General features: G+C 41.5%; 1 protein-coding gene and 1 long non-coding RNA gene across 15 annotated transcripts in view; one reads left to right on the top strand and one right to left on the bottom strand.

Moving 5' to 3' along the window:
- The window catches only part of LOC115659726, a 49,440-nt gene that overhangs the window by 490 nt on the left and 31,435 nt on the right, over positions 1-17,515 (bottom strand). Inside the window, exons 2-4 of the long non-coding RNA XR_004002641.1 lie at positions 9,930-10,016; positions 8,657-8,716; positions 7,590-7,840 (exon numbers count right to left, since the gene is read on the bottom strand). This is a non-coding gene — a long non-coding RNA (uncharacterized LOC115659726). The remainder of the gene's footprint in view (positions 1-7,589; positions 7,841-8,656; positions 8,717-9,929; positions 10,017-17,515) is intronic.
- The window catches only part of R3HDM1 (R3H domain containing 1), a 140,534-nt gene that overhangs the window by 95,546 nt on the left and 27,473 nt on the right, over positions 1-17,515 (top strand). For 10 of the 14 annotated variants that reach the window (XM_030580290.1, XM_030580289.1, XM_030580286.1 and 7 more), the window contains 3 exons: positions 952-1,053; positions 4,000-4,263; positions 4,856-4,979. In XM_030580290.1, coding sequence (XP_030436150.1) covers positions 952-1,053; positions 4,000-4,263; positions 4,856-4,979 — 490 coding nt within the window. The remainder of the gene's footprint in view (positions 1-951; positions 1,054-3,999; positions 4,264-4,855; positions 4,980-17,515) is intronic. The other 4 variants (XM_030580295.1, XM_030580294.1, XM_030580288.1 and 1 more) reach the window with 1 other exon arrangement.

Raw genomic sequence — 17,515 nt, 5'->3', positions numbered from 1 at the left:
CTAAGTACAGGCTCTTGCCTCACCAGCCTTAGGTAGTGAGACACAACCTTGTTCAAAGTTATTCATGGGCATTTTACCTTCACTGTCATTTTAGTCTATTTTCCTTGTGTTACATCCTCTCTCCTATGTGCTCAAGCTGCACCTACACTGTAGCTTAAACTCTGCAGCCTACAGAGTTAAGTCTTCTTAAAACTGGTCAGACTCATCTGTACAGCCTGTTACCAGTATGGGATGTACAAGAGCAATACAAAATGCATGTATTTTCTTTCCTCCTCCCAAGAGCTGTCGTTGCCTTCTCCATAATAATCCCAGTCCCTATAGGCTTGCTGTCATAACACAATAATCTTGCATTACAGACATATCTGTGTCTGACACTGAGTTGCCAAAACCTTTTTCTATATTTATATACTATATTAATCACATATTGCAAATATTGTTAGTGGTGGTAAATCTTTGGTATTTTTAGTGCCCTACTATGCATATAAGACTTTAGGAGTGGTAAATTCAGTTGTATTTCAAAATGCACCTTTTGCTCAATAATATAATGGCATGTTTTGATTTTTTTGTACTTGCTTAGTTCTGGATTTAAAAACTGAAATATGTATTTAAAATGCATATACATCCTTATTACTTTAAAACACGTGGTTTACATATAACTATTAAAAATAGCAAAATTATCCATGTTTAAATTATACTTAATTTGCTGCTTTGTCATATAGTTTATTATTTAATTATAAGCAAAATGCCCCTCTTGATAGAAGATAGATACATGTAAAAACACATTAATTCTTACTCTATGAAGTTTTTTTCAATTTTCTATTAAATTATATTGTCATATGCTATTGCAAAATATCTGTTTACTTAGTTTTTTTGTTGTTTTGTTTTTGTTTTGTTTTCCATTTTTCTTCTTCTCATTGATTGACTATGTTTATAAAACTGTTACTTCTTCAGCCTATCCGGTCTCTGCAGTCTTCTTCACAGCCTGTTCAATACTCTACAGTCTCTTATCCACCCCCGCTCCTGCCAGTCTCATCTACCCAGCAATATACTGTGGTACTATATCTTCTATACACCTCTTCTCTGCATGGGTGAAAAGTGTGTGTGTGTGTAAAACACAAACATTGACTGGTTGCAATGTCAACTACAGTAAAATAGTGCCCAGAGGGGAAAACCAGTTCCTAAGATCCTTGCACGCTACTTGACATTTTGAGGGCAGTGTATACAATAGAGTTTTTTTCACTACTGTTGCTCTGATAGCCAGTCAATATTTATTTTATTATGCCCCTTGATTTTTCTTTTTTCTCGCCCCTACTTCTCAGCTGTTGCTTTCTCTTTTTGCTTTCCCTCCTTTAGTCCCTTTTGTTGTTTTTGTATGGCGCCTAGTTTTAGCCTCTTTGCCAGAGCAATAGGAAGAGCTCCACTATGCCTCATATTTCCCCAGCATCCTTGCCCAATGAAAAAGGAGAGCTCAAGGTACACTATCAGGTGCACTGGCTAGCCCTCCTAACCAACACAGCCTCTTCAGATGCCAGCCCTGGGAGGTGAGTGAGCAAGTATGCTTCTCTTGATGCCAAAGTTAAGGGATGAAGTTGTCTGACAACATTGGTTTAGGAGGACCCATTGCAGACAACCATTGTCAGCAATGGCTCTATTTATGAACATAAAGCAGGCCTTTGAATTTGCCATCATGTATATTTCAATGTATATAACACCTTCAAAGTGCTTTGCCAACATTAAGTAACACAGTAAGTCTATGAAATAAGTATGTATCATTTCACCAGTTTAGCATAGGGAAATCAAACATGATGGAGATGAGTCACTTGTCCAAGGCTGGAATTTGAATCAGAGCCTGGGTTAGAACTGAGGGTCTCCCGGCTCCCATACCTCTGCTTTGTCATCCTAATGCATGTTTCTATTATTCAATAACTACCTACTTTAAATTTATTTATAGTTGTGTGTGTGTATATATAGCTAATGTTTTGATCAATAGTGCTGGAATAGTGCAGAAGCCTATTTCTCTAATAAAGAATGTACATATTCATCTTACTTCATTAGGCTGTGTATAATTGAAATCACTTGATTAATTACTGTTACCTATATTTGGGTGTACAGTTTTGAAAGAAGAAAATAACTGCACTCTGAAATTTTTTTGCTCCATCAGGTATTCCATTATTTTGTCTGGTTTATGTTTAGACTTTATTAAAGCAGAGACTGGTGAGACTCAGTGAAGATTAGTAACGGATGTAAAGCAGTTCACCTATGGATCACTGGTTCAAATGCAGGCTGCTCTTGTAGCATCCTACATTTGGTACTATCTGATAGCTAGTGCTCATTCAGCACAGTGAAATGGGTGATGGTCTCAGTCAAGAGTGTAGATTAAAGATATCCATAACTCCTAAAAAGACAGTTATGTTTGCCTCTTTATTGGTAGTATCATCAAAAAGACAGCTGGTTAAATGGCCCATGGGGATTTGACAACTATATCATCTCTCTAGGGTAAACTCTCCAGCTCAGAGTTTAGATAACTTGCACTGCTTCAGCCCACACTGTACAAGTTTTTGGTGGATAAGTATAAGAATTCATGTTTCAGTCTCCTTATGAACCAACTTTCCTCTAGATTATTTATTTTAAAAAGCAGACATTGAGATGTTAAACCTAAAAACAAAGGGCTAACCTGGATAGTTGAGTCAGTAAGCCATCTTTAGGGCACAAGTCAATGTACTAAAAGCCCAAGGTGGCTTGTATTGGCAAATAAAGAGCTAAAAGTTCACTTGTGAAAATATAACAGTTTTCTTAAGTGCAATTGAAAACTGCTAATGGTTTCATTAGACATATCTTCAGCATTGAGAAAAAAGTGTTTCATCGTGAAACACAGGATGTAGTTCCACAAAATACAGAAGTCAGAGAAAGTAAAGAAAATGTTTGTGTGCAATGCAGATAGTTTTCCAAATACTTTATTTCCTTAGCAGGTGAAGAGTGTACATATCAGCCACATATGATCTTCCTCAGGACTAACTGAGGAGGGCCAGATGGCCATAATATAGCTTTGGCATAGTACCTCTGTGTTCTGTTGCCTTTTGGAAAGTCCAGATTTAAGGTGTGAATTGAAGCTTACTGGTTAGCAAAAGATTTAATACTAGTGATTGCATGTGTTCTTTGGAATGATGATAGCCATATCACTGTTGGATGATACATCAAACACAACTGCTGTTAGCCATGAGTACTATTTCCAGGCCCTAGTATAAACTGTAGAAAAAGTGCTTGGGACTGCAATAATGAAGGACTCATAACTTCACTGGGCACTAGCAGTGCCTAGCACAATGGGCCCCAATCCTTGACTGAGGTTTGTAGACGTTACCATAATACATACAAATAATAAATAAGACTATAACATGGACTCATGCAGAACTTAACATTTGTGCCTATTTTGAGGATTAGCAGTTGATCTTAGTATCGTATTAGCAGTATTATATATACCCATAGACTGATGGACAGTCTTTGTTATTCAAGACTAGTAGCATTATTAACACAATCTCTAGAAAATCCGGTATTTTTTTCTTAAATACGATGATGCTGTATGCATCCTGTTTTGATTAGAGTTAAACGTTTTCACTTCCCCTTTGGAATTAGATCCGAAAAGTTATTGACATCATTTAAATTGTTTTCTAATTCATAGCAATTCTATATTTAACCCTTATGAAAGATAGCTTCCTTTATGAAAGAAAATCTTTCTAGTCTAAGATGTTAAACCTTTTAAGTTTCTCTCCATTTGTATGTAACTTCTCCACAATTAACCTTAATAATTACTATACTGTTCTTAGCACACTGTTCTATTTCTGTTCTGAACCTTGCCTTGTCATTCTTTTTTTAGTGTTTTAACATGTGGTCATTGCACAGGTGCATGTTTAAATTTCTCACTTACTGAAAAATTTACCTAGTAACTATACTTTTCCCAGTTTGAATATTTGTGAATGTAATGTTTATCCTTTTTTATTATAGCAAGACAACCTAGGATCACAATTTAGCCATATGAGTCTTGCCCGCCAGTCATCTGCTGATGGTGCTGATCCTCACCCCACCATGTTTCAGTCTACTGTAGTCCTTCAGCCCCCACAACAGTCTGGCTATATTATAGCAACAGCCTCACCTCTGCCACCACCACAAGGCCAACCAGTTCCTACTCCCAACTACTCTGCATCCAGCCATCCTGTCAACCAGCAAGTGCTGCAGCAACAGGGATATATGCAGCAACCTCTACCACAGGTACAAAGGCTTTATATTTTCTTCTCAGACAACTATTTAAAAGATTATCCTTGGCGCCATTCATGAACATTTTATATTTCAATGGACTTGGATAGTACATTTGATTTTTCTTAATTCGTGGTTTGAAGTCAGTGGCTTCCGTTTACTTGGGGAGTGAGCATTCGTCCAAGCTTCATGCCTATCCACCAGTAACTCCTAAAGAAAATTAGAGTTTAGGAAGCATATAGTATCATTAATAGTGGTATTTTTAAATTAAATTTAACCTACTCAAGTATAAATTTTATATATTCTCATGCTCTGCACATGTTTTATTTTGCTTAGTTCTGAAGAAGCTCTCCAATATGTCTACGTTTAAAATTTTTGCTATGAAGATTAGGAATCCTAATCATCATCATTTTCTTTAATCCCCCTATTGGAGTGCTGAGAAACTCAAAGCAAGCAGCTACTTATTTTGGTATGACCCAAAGAAAATAGAATTGCCTTTATTTTGTGATTTTTTTTTTCCCCGCCCTCCCCAGGATTCAGTGTTTTTGCACTCTGATTTTTTATAAACCTAAAAATGTGACTCTCCAAAATGTTGCTCCTTTTTTAGATGCCAGCTTGTTATTGTGCTCCAGGCCAGTATCCACACTCCAGTCAACAATATCGACCAGTTACTGCTGTCCATTACAACACACAGCAAAACCCATCACTGCCACAGCCTGCACAGCAGACCGGTTTGTAGAATTTTTTCACTACTTCACATGTTTATGGGTGTTAAAGGAAACTCCTGGTACTGTCAGATACTGAAGTCTCAGTAAAGCAACATTTGCTAATGGTGAAGAAATATCTTTCAAAGTATACAACTTTGTAGCAGTCTGAATGTGAGGAATTGTGGTTGTTCTTTAAATGTGGCATGTGGTCATAAGCTAAAATCATTACACCTTTCTTTGTGTCAGGGATGACTGGTTTAAATCAGCGAGCGGAAAGTCTTGATTACAATTGATTTAAATCAACTTTTCCATTTGTACTTCAGTGGTTTTCTAAAGAAAGTTGCATTCACCAACTAAATTTGGTACATCTTTTTGATACTTTGGAGAGTACACTATAACTATATACATTTATTTAAACAGTTGTATAGCTTAATATTTTCAGATTCTTACTAACTACATTTTGACAGAAGAATGCTGCTTCTTCAAGTGGTGTCCCTATGGGTGCTGCACTTCAGGTGCACATGGGCCTCTTGAGCCCTTGATTGGAGATTTTCCATTACTTGTGTCTGTTTGGCCTGTGCACAGTCCCTGTGCCTCCTCATGGTGGATACTGAGGCTATATAGGAATGGGCAGGTGAACGCCCTCCGTACCAGACAAAGAACAGGACCAGATGCCATCAGCGCCTGCATCAGTATCGCCACCCTCCAATTGACTGTAATGTTGGCCTTGGCTACCATGTTAATACCAGTCCCCTACTCGATACCACAAGACACACCTGAGGGTCTATCTATAACGGACAAACTGGAGCCCCCACTCTTCATGGGTACTGAACATCTCTCAGTATGGAGACCCTGAGCTCCTGACCATCACCATCCTCTGGTGCTGCAGTACTTCTACCATTTTCTGCGTATGCTCCTCCATTCAGTAATACTGAGGTGGATGAAGGAGACTTTCATTTGCTCCTATTTATGTACAGGGTTCTCTGACATATCCTTTCAGGAACCCATTCTTGGACAATCACAAGGAAAATTGCGCTTGTCAACAAACATAGTGGAAACAACTCTGCATGCTACCCCCATTTCCATATATGTGCCCCTCTCCCCCATGGCCATATTGGGACCCTGGTGTCACAACCCAATAGCCCCTTCCCTCAGGGGGTCCCCTGGGGAGGCAAATCAGCATTTTATGTTGCTAACGCTGTTGCAGGCATTGCAAGGTATTTCGGGAAAGGTTAAAGGTGTAAGTGTAAAGTAAAAGGTTCCTTTGCAGGTTGCAAAAGGCCAAAAAAAAAAAAATGAAGGGAATGGGTTAACTCAACGCTCCAGGTAGGTCCAAAAATAAAAGGCTAACTTCAGCCCAAGGCCATTGCGCACACTCAACTCTCGGCTACCTGCCAAAAAAACCCCCAAAAGCGTAAATTCCAACCCCAGTCAGGCATTTAAAAAAAAAAAACAAAAAAACTGCAAAGGCTACAAAAACTAGTAAAACAGCAAAAGCCAGCAAAAATAAAGTTTCGCGTCCCTAAGGCCGGTGTGTTTTTAAAAAAAGCTTAAAAAGCCGCAACAGTCCGGTTTAAATGAAAACAAAAAACACAAAAAAGCAAAGGTCCCTAAACAAAATGCCCCCTCTCCCACCCCAAAAAACCCACAGAACTTAACCCTCCTAAAAGCCAAAGCAAATCAACAGCAAACCCTAAATGGCCTGTGCACAAAACAAAACTCTCGTCCACCCTTCCCCCTCTTCTTATGTTACACCCAGGCTTGGCCAGCCTCTAGTCATGCATGTGAGTATGAAAATGGGTTAGGGTTGAGGCGCTAATGCTTTCTTTCTTCCGCCAAGTAATGTAAAAGTGTTCCCAGCACTCGCCGCTGTTGTTTTATTAATAAAGATTTAAAATTTAGTCACTTGGTGTGCTCCTTCATCTCCTACCCTAACAATCCTGCAGCCTGAGCCTAATCACTTAATGCCTCAAGCAAATTAATAACAAAAATCTGTCACATTGCTTATTATCGGCAATTTGCCAGACAACTGGTACCGTCTCATAGGGAGGCTAGAATCCTACAGTTCTCTCCTCCCACAGGATGAGATGTTTGAGGAGCACGGTTATCCCACCCTCAAACACCTATTTCATCCTTCTCTCCAGATGAGGCAGCTATGTCTCTGCCACCTTCCATGGTCAACGATTTTTGGGGAATTTCAAGATCTCATAAAGAGGGTATCTGGCACTCGTCAGATTCCATTCAAAGGTCAAGGACTCACAGCACAAACTGAATAGCCTGCAGTCAGCAATACCTCCATGGTAGGGTATTACTCATTAACGAGGTGCTCCTGGATCCTGTGAAGATTGTATGGTAAACACATGATATCATTCCACCATCATGTAAATCGGTGGATAAAAGTGTTATGGTCCCCTTAAGGATCTGATTTCTTGTTCTCACGCCCTCTGCCTAACTCCCTGGTGGTCGATGCAGTAAATGAGCAAGATAAGCAACACTCCTCCAAGTCTATCCCATCTAACAAAGACCAAAAAAGACTGGACCTTTTTGGACAAAAGTTCTGCTCATCAACAACACTACAATTCAGGATCACAAACTATCAGACAATCATGGCCAAATATAATTTTACAAACTAACCTTTATTGAACATCTGCCACAGGAACAGCGGGAGCAATTTCAATCCATCATCTTAGAGGGCCAATCATTGAGTGGTAGTTGCGTGGAGGGGATCATGACTCCAACTCTTAGGGTTTCTGAGAGAAGTCCTGAACACTGAGGAGGCCCTCCCTTTTGATGTTTGTTTGTAAACTTTTCTCGGAGACCATGGATGAGTCCTTGCATGCACTGAAGGACTAAGGCTACTTTACGATCCCTAGCCATATACAATCCTACAAATAAGAGAAGATTTAGTAGGCTTCCCAGAGATTACATCATGCTCTGTTCGGTGGATCTATGGAATCCAGAGAACACTGGGGAAAAGACATACAGTCCAGAGAAAGGGGGCTGCTCACCCGCCCTCCACCACCACCCAGTCCTCTTCAAAGCAACAGTTTTGACAGGTTGCTTGGAGGGTTCAAATCCTCTCACTTCTGGTTTTACAGCTATATCCATTCGCTCACCTTTCCTCCCCTCCCCCTTTGAAGACTGCCTTTCCCATTTCTAACATGGTTGGGAGTGGATCACTACAGACAAGTGGGTTATAGCACCCACTTTACGTCCCTTACTCCCTTCATTTTCTTCACCATTTCTCTTCAGGGACCCCTCTCCTGAGCTTTTATTGAGACAAGAAGTCAGCATTCTCCTTCAATTTAGGAGCAACACCTCCTTATAAGGGCAAAGGGTTTTACTTGAAGTATTTCCTTGTCCCAGTGAAGGATGGAGGATGGAGACCCATCTTGGAGCTAAGACTTCTGAACAAGTTTGTAAAGTCTCAGATGTTCAGGATGGTGAGTCTGGCAGCTATAATTCCGTCAATGGAAGGAATGCAAGATGCCTATTTCCATATAATGATACGTCTGTTTCCCAGAAAATACTTACACTTCACTGTAGCCCAGGATCATTTCTAATATAGGGTTTCCCTTTGACCTTTCTTTGGCCCCAGTGGTGTTCTCAGAGGTTCTGGGGGTAGTGGCTGCTTACCTCCAACGAGAAGCAATCCTAGTCTTTCCATACTTAAATGTCTGGTTACTCAAGGGCATACTTACAAAACAGTGCTGTCTTCCACCCAGATGGCCCTTGCTCTTTTCCAGGAGTCTGATCTCCAGCTGAATATAAAAAAAAAAAATCACATGAACTCCTGTACAGAAGATACAGTTTGTAGAGGGATCTTTCAGCTTGTTGACAGCCAGCGCCTTAGACAGATTCATAACTTTGTCAAGTCTGGTAGGGTCAATTCAGGGGAGCCCTTGGACCACAACAAGGAGCTGTCTTCAGCTCCTGAGACACATGGTATCTTGCACCTTTGTGACTGACAGCACACGGTTTATGCCTCCACTGCTTCCAGGGTTGGCTCAGAATGTCCTATTCTCCAGCCAGGCAAACCTTGGATTGGCATGTGACGGTTCCTCTACAGATGAGGAATTCCCTAGACTGATGGAGAGATCAACGCAGCTTCTGGGAGGCATTCCTTTCTGTTTCCCAGCTCCATCAGTGACTTTAATAACACATGGATCACTGTTGGGATGTGGAGCTCACTTCAATGCCCTCATGACTAAGAGCAGATAGACAACTCAGGAAACCAATCTCCACATCAGTCTGTGGGAACTCAGGGCAGTCAGGAGCACCTGCCTTCATTTCCTACCCCTCCTCAGGGTCATGACGGACAATGTATCTTGCATATTCTATATCAACAAGCAAGGACAAGCGAGATCCTTCCCTCCCTGTGTGCCACAGTCAGGCAACTATGAAACAGGTGTATAACTCATCAGATCTACTTCCCAGGTATTCAGAACACTGCAGCTGACATTCTCAGCAGATGCTTCTCCCAGGACTACAAATGGGAGCTAGGCAGTATATTCCAAGGATGGGGACTGCCAGAGGTGGCTCTCTTCACCACCTCCAGGAACAATAAATGCCCTCTTTTTTTCTGCTGAAGAAGGGGACGGGACCACCACTCTTTGTGGGCTGCCTGTCGTCCATTTTGGACGAAGGGTCCGCTTTGTGTTTCTTCCAACACCTCTGATACTAAAAGTGATTAACAAAATCAGACAGGACAAAGCCAGTTATCCTTACAGTGCTGACCTGACTGAGACAAGCTCAGTCCCCATACCTGCTTCATCCATGCATCCAACCACTGTTAAAGCTTTGGACCACTCTTGGTCTGCTCTCACAGGCTACGAGTTGTGCTTCACCCCAGCCTGAGGTTCTCCACCTCGGGGCATAGTTCCTCTGTTGCACATGGGATTAGAATCTTCCTGCTCTGCAGAAGTGCGGCAGGTGTTGTTGAAGAATAGAAAGAAGTCAACCTGTACTTCTTACCTGCAGAAATGGAAGAGAGTCTTCGTTTGGTGTTGTCACTGCCACCCTCTGCCTGAATCTCTGCAGCCTTCAGTCATCCTAGATTAACTGTTGGATTTAAAGAAATTGGGGTTATCAGTTAGCTCGATTAAGGTCCATTTGGCCACAGTATTAGCCTTTCGTCCTCCAGTGGACGAGTTCTTGATATTTGCTTACCCCATGTTGTCTAGGTTAATTAAGGGGTTGAGGAATCTCTACTCCCAGATTAAAGACCCTTCCCTGATCTGAGACCTCAACCTGGTATTTAGATCCCTTGTGAAACCTCCATTTGAACCAATGGCAACCAGTTCTCTGCTCCGAGATAAGCCTTTTTAGTAGCCATCATGTTGGTCCATAGGGTGGGGAGATTACAGCCTTGCTGGCAGATCTCCCCCACTCATTCCCTTACAGTGTTCTTTAAGGGCAAAGTCTTTTTACACCCACACCCGAAATTCCTGAACTGGAATCCATCTTTAACCTGAAGCTTTTCCATTTAGAAGGAGGGGTAGGAACCCAGAGAGGGACAAAGGGGGCTGCAATCATGAGAAATCCCCTAGCTACCACCTGAGCTGGAACAAGGGCTGTACCAGGGGAAAGGATTATGCCCAGACTAGGAAGGTGTCCAGTCTGTGATAGAAGCTTATTGAAACATCTGAGGGTGAGATTTTATCTGTATTCCGTTTCCTTACTGTATTAGGCTTAGACATGCATGTTTTATTTTATTTTGCTTGGTAATTCACTTTGTTCATAGAATCATAGAAAATCAGTGTTAGAAGGGACCTCAGGAGGTCATCTAGTCCAACCCCCTGCTCAAAACAGGACCAATCCCCAACTAAATCATCCCAGCCAGGGCTTTGTCAAGCCTGACCTTAAAAACCTCTAAGGAAGGAGAGTCCACCACCACCCTAGGTAACCCATTCCAGTGCTTCACCACTCTCCTAGTGGAAAAGTTTTTTCTAATATCTAACCTAAACCTCCCCCACTGCAACTTGACACCATTGCTCCTTGTTCTGTCATCTGGTACCACTGAGACCAGTCTAGATCCATCCTCTTTGGAACCCCCTTTCAGGTAGTTGAAAGCAGCTATCAAATCCCCCCTCATTCTTCTCTTTTGCAGACTGAACAATCCCACAAATTTCAGCCTCTCCTCGTAAGTCATGTGCTCCAGCCTCCTAATCATTTTTGTTGCCCTCCACTGGACTCTTTCCAATTTTTCCACATCCTTCTTGGATGCAGTAATCCAGATGAGGCCTCACCAAAGTCGAATAGAGGGGAATGATCACGTCCCTCGATCTGCTGGCAATGCCCCTACTTATACAGCCCAAAATGTCATTAGCCTTCTTGGCAACAAGGGCACACTGTTGACTCATATCCAGCTTCTCGTCCACTGTAACCCCTAGATCCTTTTCTACTGAACTGCTGCCTAGCCACTTGGTCCCTAGTCTGTAGCAGTGCATGGGATTCTTCCGTCCTAAGTGCAGGACTCTGCACGTGTCCTTGTTGAACCTCACCAGATTTGTTTTGGCCCATCCTCTAATTTGTCTAGGTCCCTCTGTATCCTGTCCCTACCCTCAAGAGTATCTACCACTCCTCCCAGTTTAGTGTCATTTGCAAACTTGCTGAGGGTGCAGTCCATGCCATCCTCCAGATCATTAATGAAGATATCGAACAAAACCAGCCACAGGACCAACCCTTGGTGTACTCCACTTGATACCGGTTGCCAACTAGACATGGAGCCATTGATCGCTATCAGTTTTCTATCCACTTTATAGTCCATTCATCCAGCCCATACTTCTTTAACTTGCTGGCAAGAATACTGTGGGAGACCATATCAAAAGCTTTGCTAAAGTCAAGGAATAGTCCACTGTTTTCCCCTCATCCACAGAGCCAGTTATCTCATCATAGAAGGCAGTTAGGTTAGTCAGGCATGTCTTGCCCTTGGTGAATCCATGCTGACTGTTCCTGATCACTTTCCTCTCCTCTAAGTGCATCAGAATTGATTCCTTGAGGACTTGCTCCATGATTTGTCCAGTGACTGAGGTGAGGCTGACTGGCCTGTAGTTCCCCAGATCCTTCTACTTCTCTTTTTTTAAAGATGGGCACTACATTAGCCTTTTTCTGGTTTTGTCTGTTACCTGGAATCACTTAAATCCTACTTTGTCTATTTAATAAAATCACTTTTTACTTATTTATTAACCCAGAGTATGTATTAATACTTGGGGGTGGGAGGGGGCAAACAGCTATGTATATCTCTCTATCAGTGTTATAGAGGGCGAACAATTTGTGTTTATCCTGTACAAGTGTTATACAGGGTAAAATGGATTTATTGGGGGTTTGGACCCCATTGGGAGCTGGGCATCTTAATGTTGAAGAAGAAACCCTTCTTAAGCTGTTTTCAGTTAAGCCTGCAGCTGTTGGGGGACGTGTTTCAGACCTGGGTCTGTGTGTGTAGCAGGCTAACATGTCTGGCCCAAACCAGGCAGGGTTTTTAAGTCCCAAGATGCCAGGGAAATCAGGCTTAGAGGTAGTCCCAGCACATCAGCTGGCATACCCAAGGGGTTTTCTGTGATGCATCCCATCACACCCTACCAAACTGAGAATAAACAAATTACTTTTAATTGTATTGCTTAATAACTGTCAATTTTATTTGTATTATGAAGTTTTTAATAACTGTAAAGCAGCTTTCCAATGAGCTGTTTGTTTTTTTACAAATATTTGTTGTTTATATTTGTGATACAGACTAACATGGCTACCACTCTGAAACCTGTCAGAAAGCATTGTAACTGAAGCGTATTTGTTTAATGTTGTGGAATGGTTTGGCCTTTTCTGTGAGCTGTTGGATTCGGGGCCGTAACACTGTCTGAGAGGGTTACATTTCTCACAGTGAACCGGTCTCTTTTTCAGCTGCTTCCTCGCTTCCTTTTAAAGGGGTTTCTGGTGTGTGTTTGACTTATATGCTGCCTTTTAATCAAATAGTTTACAACCTGCTTGTACAAAATGTGTCATGAACATAAAAAATAAACTTAAGGAAGATGATGCTGTTTGATTTGTTTAAGGAGTTAAAATCAGCCTCTGCTGTACAACCTCTAACTCTGAAGATTATTACTAGTAGTTATTTGTCTGAATTTTTCTAACCACAGTTTTTTTTGTTAATTTTTTCATTGAAAGTAACATTTATCTCTTTTAATGTTTTTTCTGCATTAGGTGGAGATCTAGATGCCATAAACAAGATTTTACTTAAGTTAACAAATTAAAATATTATTGTTAATTACTTTGCTGAGCAAATATTAAGAAGCATATGTTATTTTATTGTAACTGCTAGTTCAGAATATTTCTGAAAATAAAACCATCTGTTCCAGGTGCAACCTTTTTCTGCTGAGTGCTGCATTTCTGTCATGCCACTTCCTATGCCGAGGTGGAATCGTAAATCTAAAACTAGAACCTTTTTTTTTTTTTTAAACCCTCTGGGGAACCTTCTTAGCAATCAATTTATATTGTCCTAGTTATTCTCTCAGCTTGCAAAGTTAATTCTCTTTCTGGAAGTGCAGAAGAGACTGAAAAATATTCACAGCTACATTGCAGTTGCCTGGAAACAAGAATTTTAGTTTGCAGCATTATTGATTGCATCCATCATATCCTGTAGCTTCATTATTAATAGTTACTCACAGTATACTGCTTTTTAGGTGCATTACATCATCTAGTAATTGATTGAGGCATCTTATTTATTTAAAAAAAATCAGTAAGGATAGTTAAGGCATGGGAAGTTGATATATAGTTCCGAATCACAGATTTCTTCATATTAAATAAAACCTTAAGTGCTGTCTTTGGGAAGTCCTTTAGTATTGATTCAAAGTACACCTCTACCCCGATATAACGCTACCCAACATAACACTAATCCGGATATAACACGGTAAAGCAGTGCTTGGCGGGGTGGGGGGGCTGTGCGCTCTGGCGGATCAGATCAAGTTCGATATAACGCGGTTTCACCTATAACATGGTAAGATTTTTTTTTTCGCTCCCGGGGACAGCGTTATATCGAGGTAGAGGTGTACAAATTAAATGGCATCAATATGACATGCTGAAAATATTTATGTGCAATGCCTGTCTTGTATTTTGAATCTAATGCACAGATATACTGTCTAGATTTTCTTTAATAATGGAACAAAGATTCAACTGCATAATTTTTGGAAGCTAATATCCTAATATACTGATGGTTCTATCACATTCAGATTTCAGTGCTGCTCCTTTTCACAAACGGCATGAATAAAAACAATTTACAGTGTTAATTCGAATGTCTGACAATATTTCTTAATCATTTTTGTGTGTTTATATGATGCCCTTTTGTGTTCTTTCTAAATGAATGCATGTTTGTGTTAATTGCAGTTTCTTTGTATATGAACTACATTATGCTGCTTTTATCCTAGGAAGAGTCTGAATGAATTGATTTGCTATGTTCATGTATTGATCAAGAACATTTTAATGCTAGTAAAAATACCAAAACCCAACTTGAGTGGCATAGTGGGGACAAGTTGTATGGAAACTTCACCCACATATGCATGCCAATATAGCTTAGTCATGACCTGCCCCAATTGCAGTGCAGTGTTTGGCTTTGATTTTCACAAAGAGACTGTCAGTTATCAGAATGTGGGGAGTCAGGCCTAGAGTCTAAAGTCAGAGTATAGTGGTTAGAGCCGGAGTGAAGCAAGGCAGGAGTAACAACCATGGTTTTCTTGTAAACATTCATTTAAATCAGTTATTTTAACAGCTATCATTTGTGCTCTTTCCCTGGTACAGGGATTGCCAACCTAAGCCTGAGAAGGAGCCAGAATTTACCAATGTACAATGCCAAAGAGCCACAGTAATACTTCAGCAGCACCCCCATCAGCTCCCCCTCTCTCCAGCTCCTACTCCCAGCACCTCCACCCCCAGCAGCCCCGCTGATCAGTGCCTCTCCCTCCCTCCCCGCACCTCTCGATCAGCTGTTTTGTGGCATGCAGGAGGCTCTGGGGAGAAGTGAGGGCACAGCAGGCTCAGGGGAGGGGGCAGGAAGGGGTGGAGTGAGGGCAGGGCTTATGGCAGAGCCAGGGGTTGAGCAGTGAGCACCCCTCAGCTCATTGGAAAGTTGGCACCTGTAGCTCCGGTCCTGGAGTCAGTGCCTGTACAAGGAGCCGCATACAGTGGAGTTGCATCTTACGTGGGGGTTTGGTTTTAAAGTCAGCGTGTAAGGCAAAAATCACATATAGCCCATAAAGTACAGTATACTGTACATGGTTATGTGTATACAACCCTGTACAACAATATGTATAATATATACAGTAATGTACAGTATATAATAGAGTACATATGCACAATATAATTGTACAGTACTGTATTTTTAATTACAGGGGGTAATTTCAGGGGTTCATCAGGGCTTGATGTTGATCTAGAAGACAGAGGTGACGGAGCTTGGGTGACGGAGAGCAAGACATAGACGAAGTGGTTGGCTCTGGTTCAGCTCGAGAAGTTGATTTGCGTAGGCTCATCTTCTGCTGGTTGTTTTTCCTTGAAAAACATGGTGATCGGCAACTGTCGCTGTTGTCTCTTGAGCTGCTCAAACATTTCTTGATATGGTCTCAAATCGTCCGTAATACTACATGTGATTTTGAGGTTTCATTCCATGGAGGGATCGTATTCAGAAATTAAATCATTCAAGTGTTTCACTGCTTGGAACGCTTCAACAAATTTATGAAGATTGCAACTTGCTGGCTCTTCTTGTTTGTCATCATCATCTTCATCTTCTGTAGACGATTTTATCAGTTCCTCTAACTCTCTTCGTTAGTCAGTGTTTCTCTATGGCTCTGAACTAATTCTTCAGTTTCTTCCTCAAGGATGTTGACGAAGCCATCACCACCCACTTGCCTGGTCACCTGAACAATGCGCGTCACTTATTTGTCAATGGTCAGGAAACTCTTAAAATCATTCACACATTCTTTCCATAGGTTTCGCTAACATGCATTGACTGACTGTTTCAGGCTTGATTGCATCCAGTGCCATATAAGTGATGCAATCGGCAATGTTGAAGGACTTCCAGCACTCAATCACATTAAGATTGGGATCAGCATCCATAGCGCTATGTATCCATGAGAACGTAAGCCTCATGTACATGGCCTTGAAACAGCGAATCACGCCTTGGTTGAGAGGTTGGAGAATGGAGGTGGTATTGGGGGAAGAAAGACGACTTGAACATCATTATGTGCATACCGGAGTGCCGCAGGGTGACTAGGAGCATTGTCTACGATCAGCAACACTTTAAAGTCACGTCCTTTCTCTTCCAGCTACTGCGTGACCTCCGGAATGAAACACTTGTGGAACCAATCCAGAAATAATGCTGCTTTCACCCAAGCCTTTTTATTTGATTGCCAGAACACAGGCAGGAGGTTTTTGTTCTTGCCTTTTAAGGCACGGGGATTTGCAGCCCTGTAGAGCAAGCCCGGCTTTATTAAATGCCCAACCATATTGCCACAAAACAACACAGTTACACGGTCTTTAGCTGCTTTGAGCCAGGGGCTTGTCTTTCTGATTTTGAAATGTAAGTGCAGTTGGGCATTTTGTTCCAATGAGTCCCAGTCTTGTCAGCATTAAGAACTTGTTCCAGAAGATAGCCCTTTTCTTCTTTGATTTTCTTTAATTGTTTTGGGTAGGCTTTTGCTGCCTGTTCATTGGCAGATGCAGCTTCACCAGTAGTCTGCACATTTTTGAGGTTGAAACGGTTCCTAAAACTGTTTAAGCCAGCCTTGGCTGGCTTTGAATTCCTTCTCATCAGAAGGTTGTCCCTCTTCAGCAGGATGTTTGAACAGTGCGTAGAGGCTAAGGGCCTTTTCTCACAACGTGTTGCCATCAGTAGGCACACGTTTATGCACCACATTGGAGACAGACATGCCGTCTCTCAATAAGTCCAACACAGCCAGTTTTTCCTCCAGCGTTGGAACAGGTCGCTGTTTCTTTGGTTGAGCACCAGAGGAAGTAGTTGGCTTGTGTTTAGGTGCCATGTTGTACGAAAAATACGTATCTTTAAACATAGAATCACAGTGAGTGCAGCGTGATGCTCACACTGAGAGGCATATGGGAACTGAGACTGACTGAGGGAACAGCAGATTCATGTCTCCCATCTCACGCTCACTCTGGGGCATATGGTCATTGGGTGGAGCCGCCCGCACTATTTACAGGTGTCTTGTAGTTTTATTGCCGAGCACATATAGTTGAATTTGCATAAGTTAAATGCGTGTATGATGCGACTCACCTTTATTAACTTCTGAAGAGCCGCATGTGACTTCTGAGCCACAGATTGGCCAACCGTGCCCTAGTAGAAAGCAAATCCACCTTGAGCCCTTATATGAAACTTGCTTCTTTTATTTGTGGGGCTAAGTTGGGGGAAAACATCATTTTATGTGGTCAGTTGTGGTCACAGGTGTAGTGTTTTGATTTATAAGAGTAAGATTCTCTTTGCAGGACAGAAATATACTAGTTCTGTCCCCAATGCTTGATCGCATTCATCATGAAGATACTATATTTCATGAAATATGTTGATT

Source organism: Gopherus evgoodei, chromosome 11, assembly GCF_007399415.2.
Source record: "Gopherus evgoodei ecotype Sinaloan lineage chromosome 11, rGopEvg1_v1.p, whole genome shotgun sequence".
Classification (NCBI taxonomy): domain Eukaryota; kingdom Metazoa; phylum Chordata; order Testudines; family Testudinidae; genus Gopherus; species Gopherus evgoodei.
Note: the sequence above shows the minus strand (reverse complement) of the source record. Positions and strands in the feature narration are given on the sequence as shown.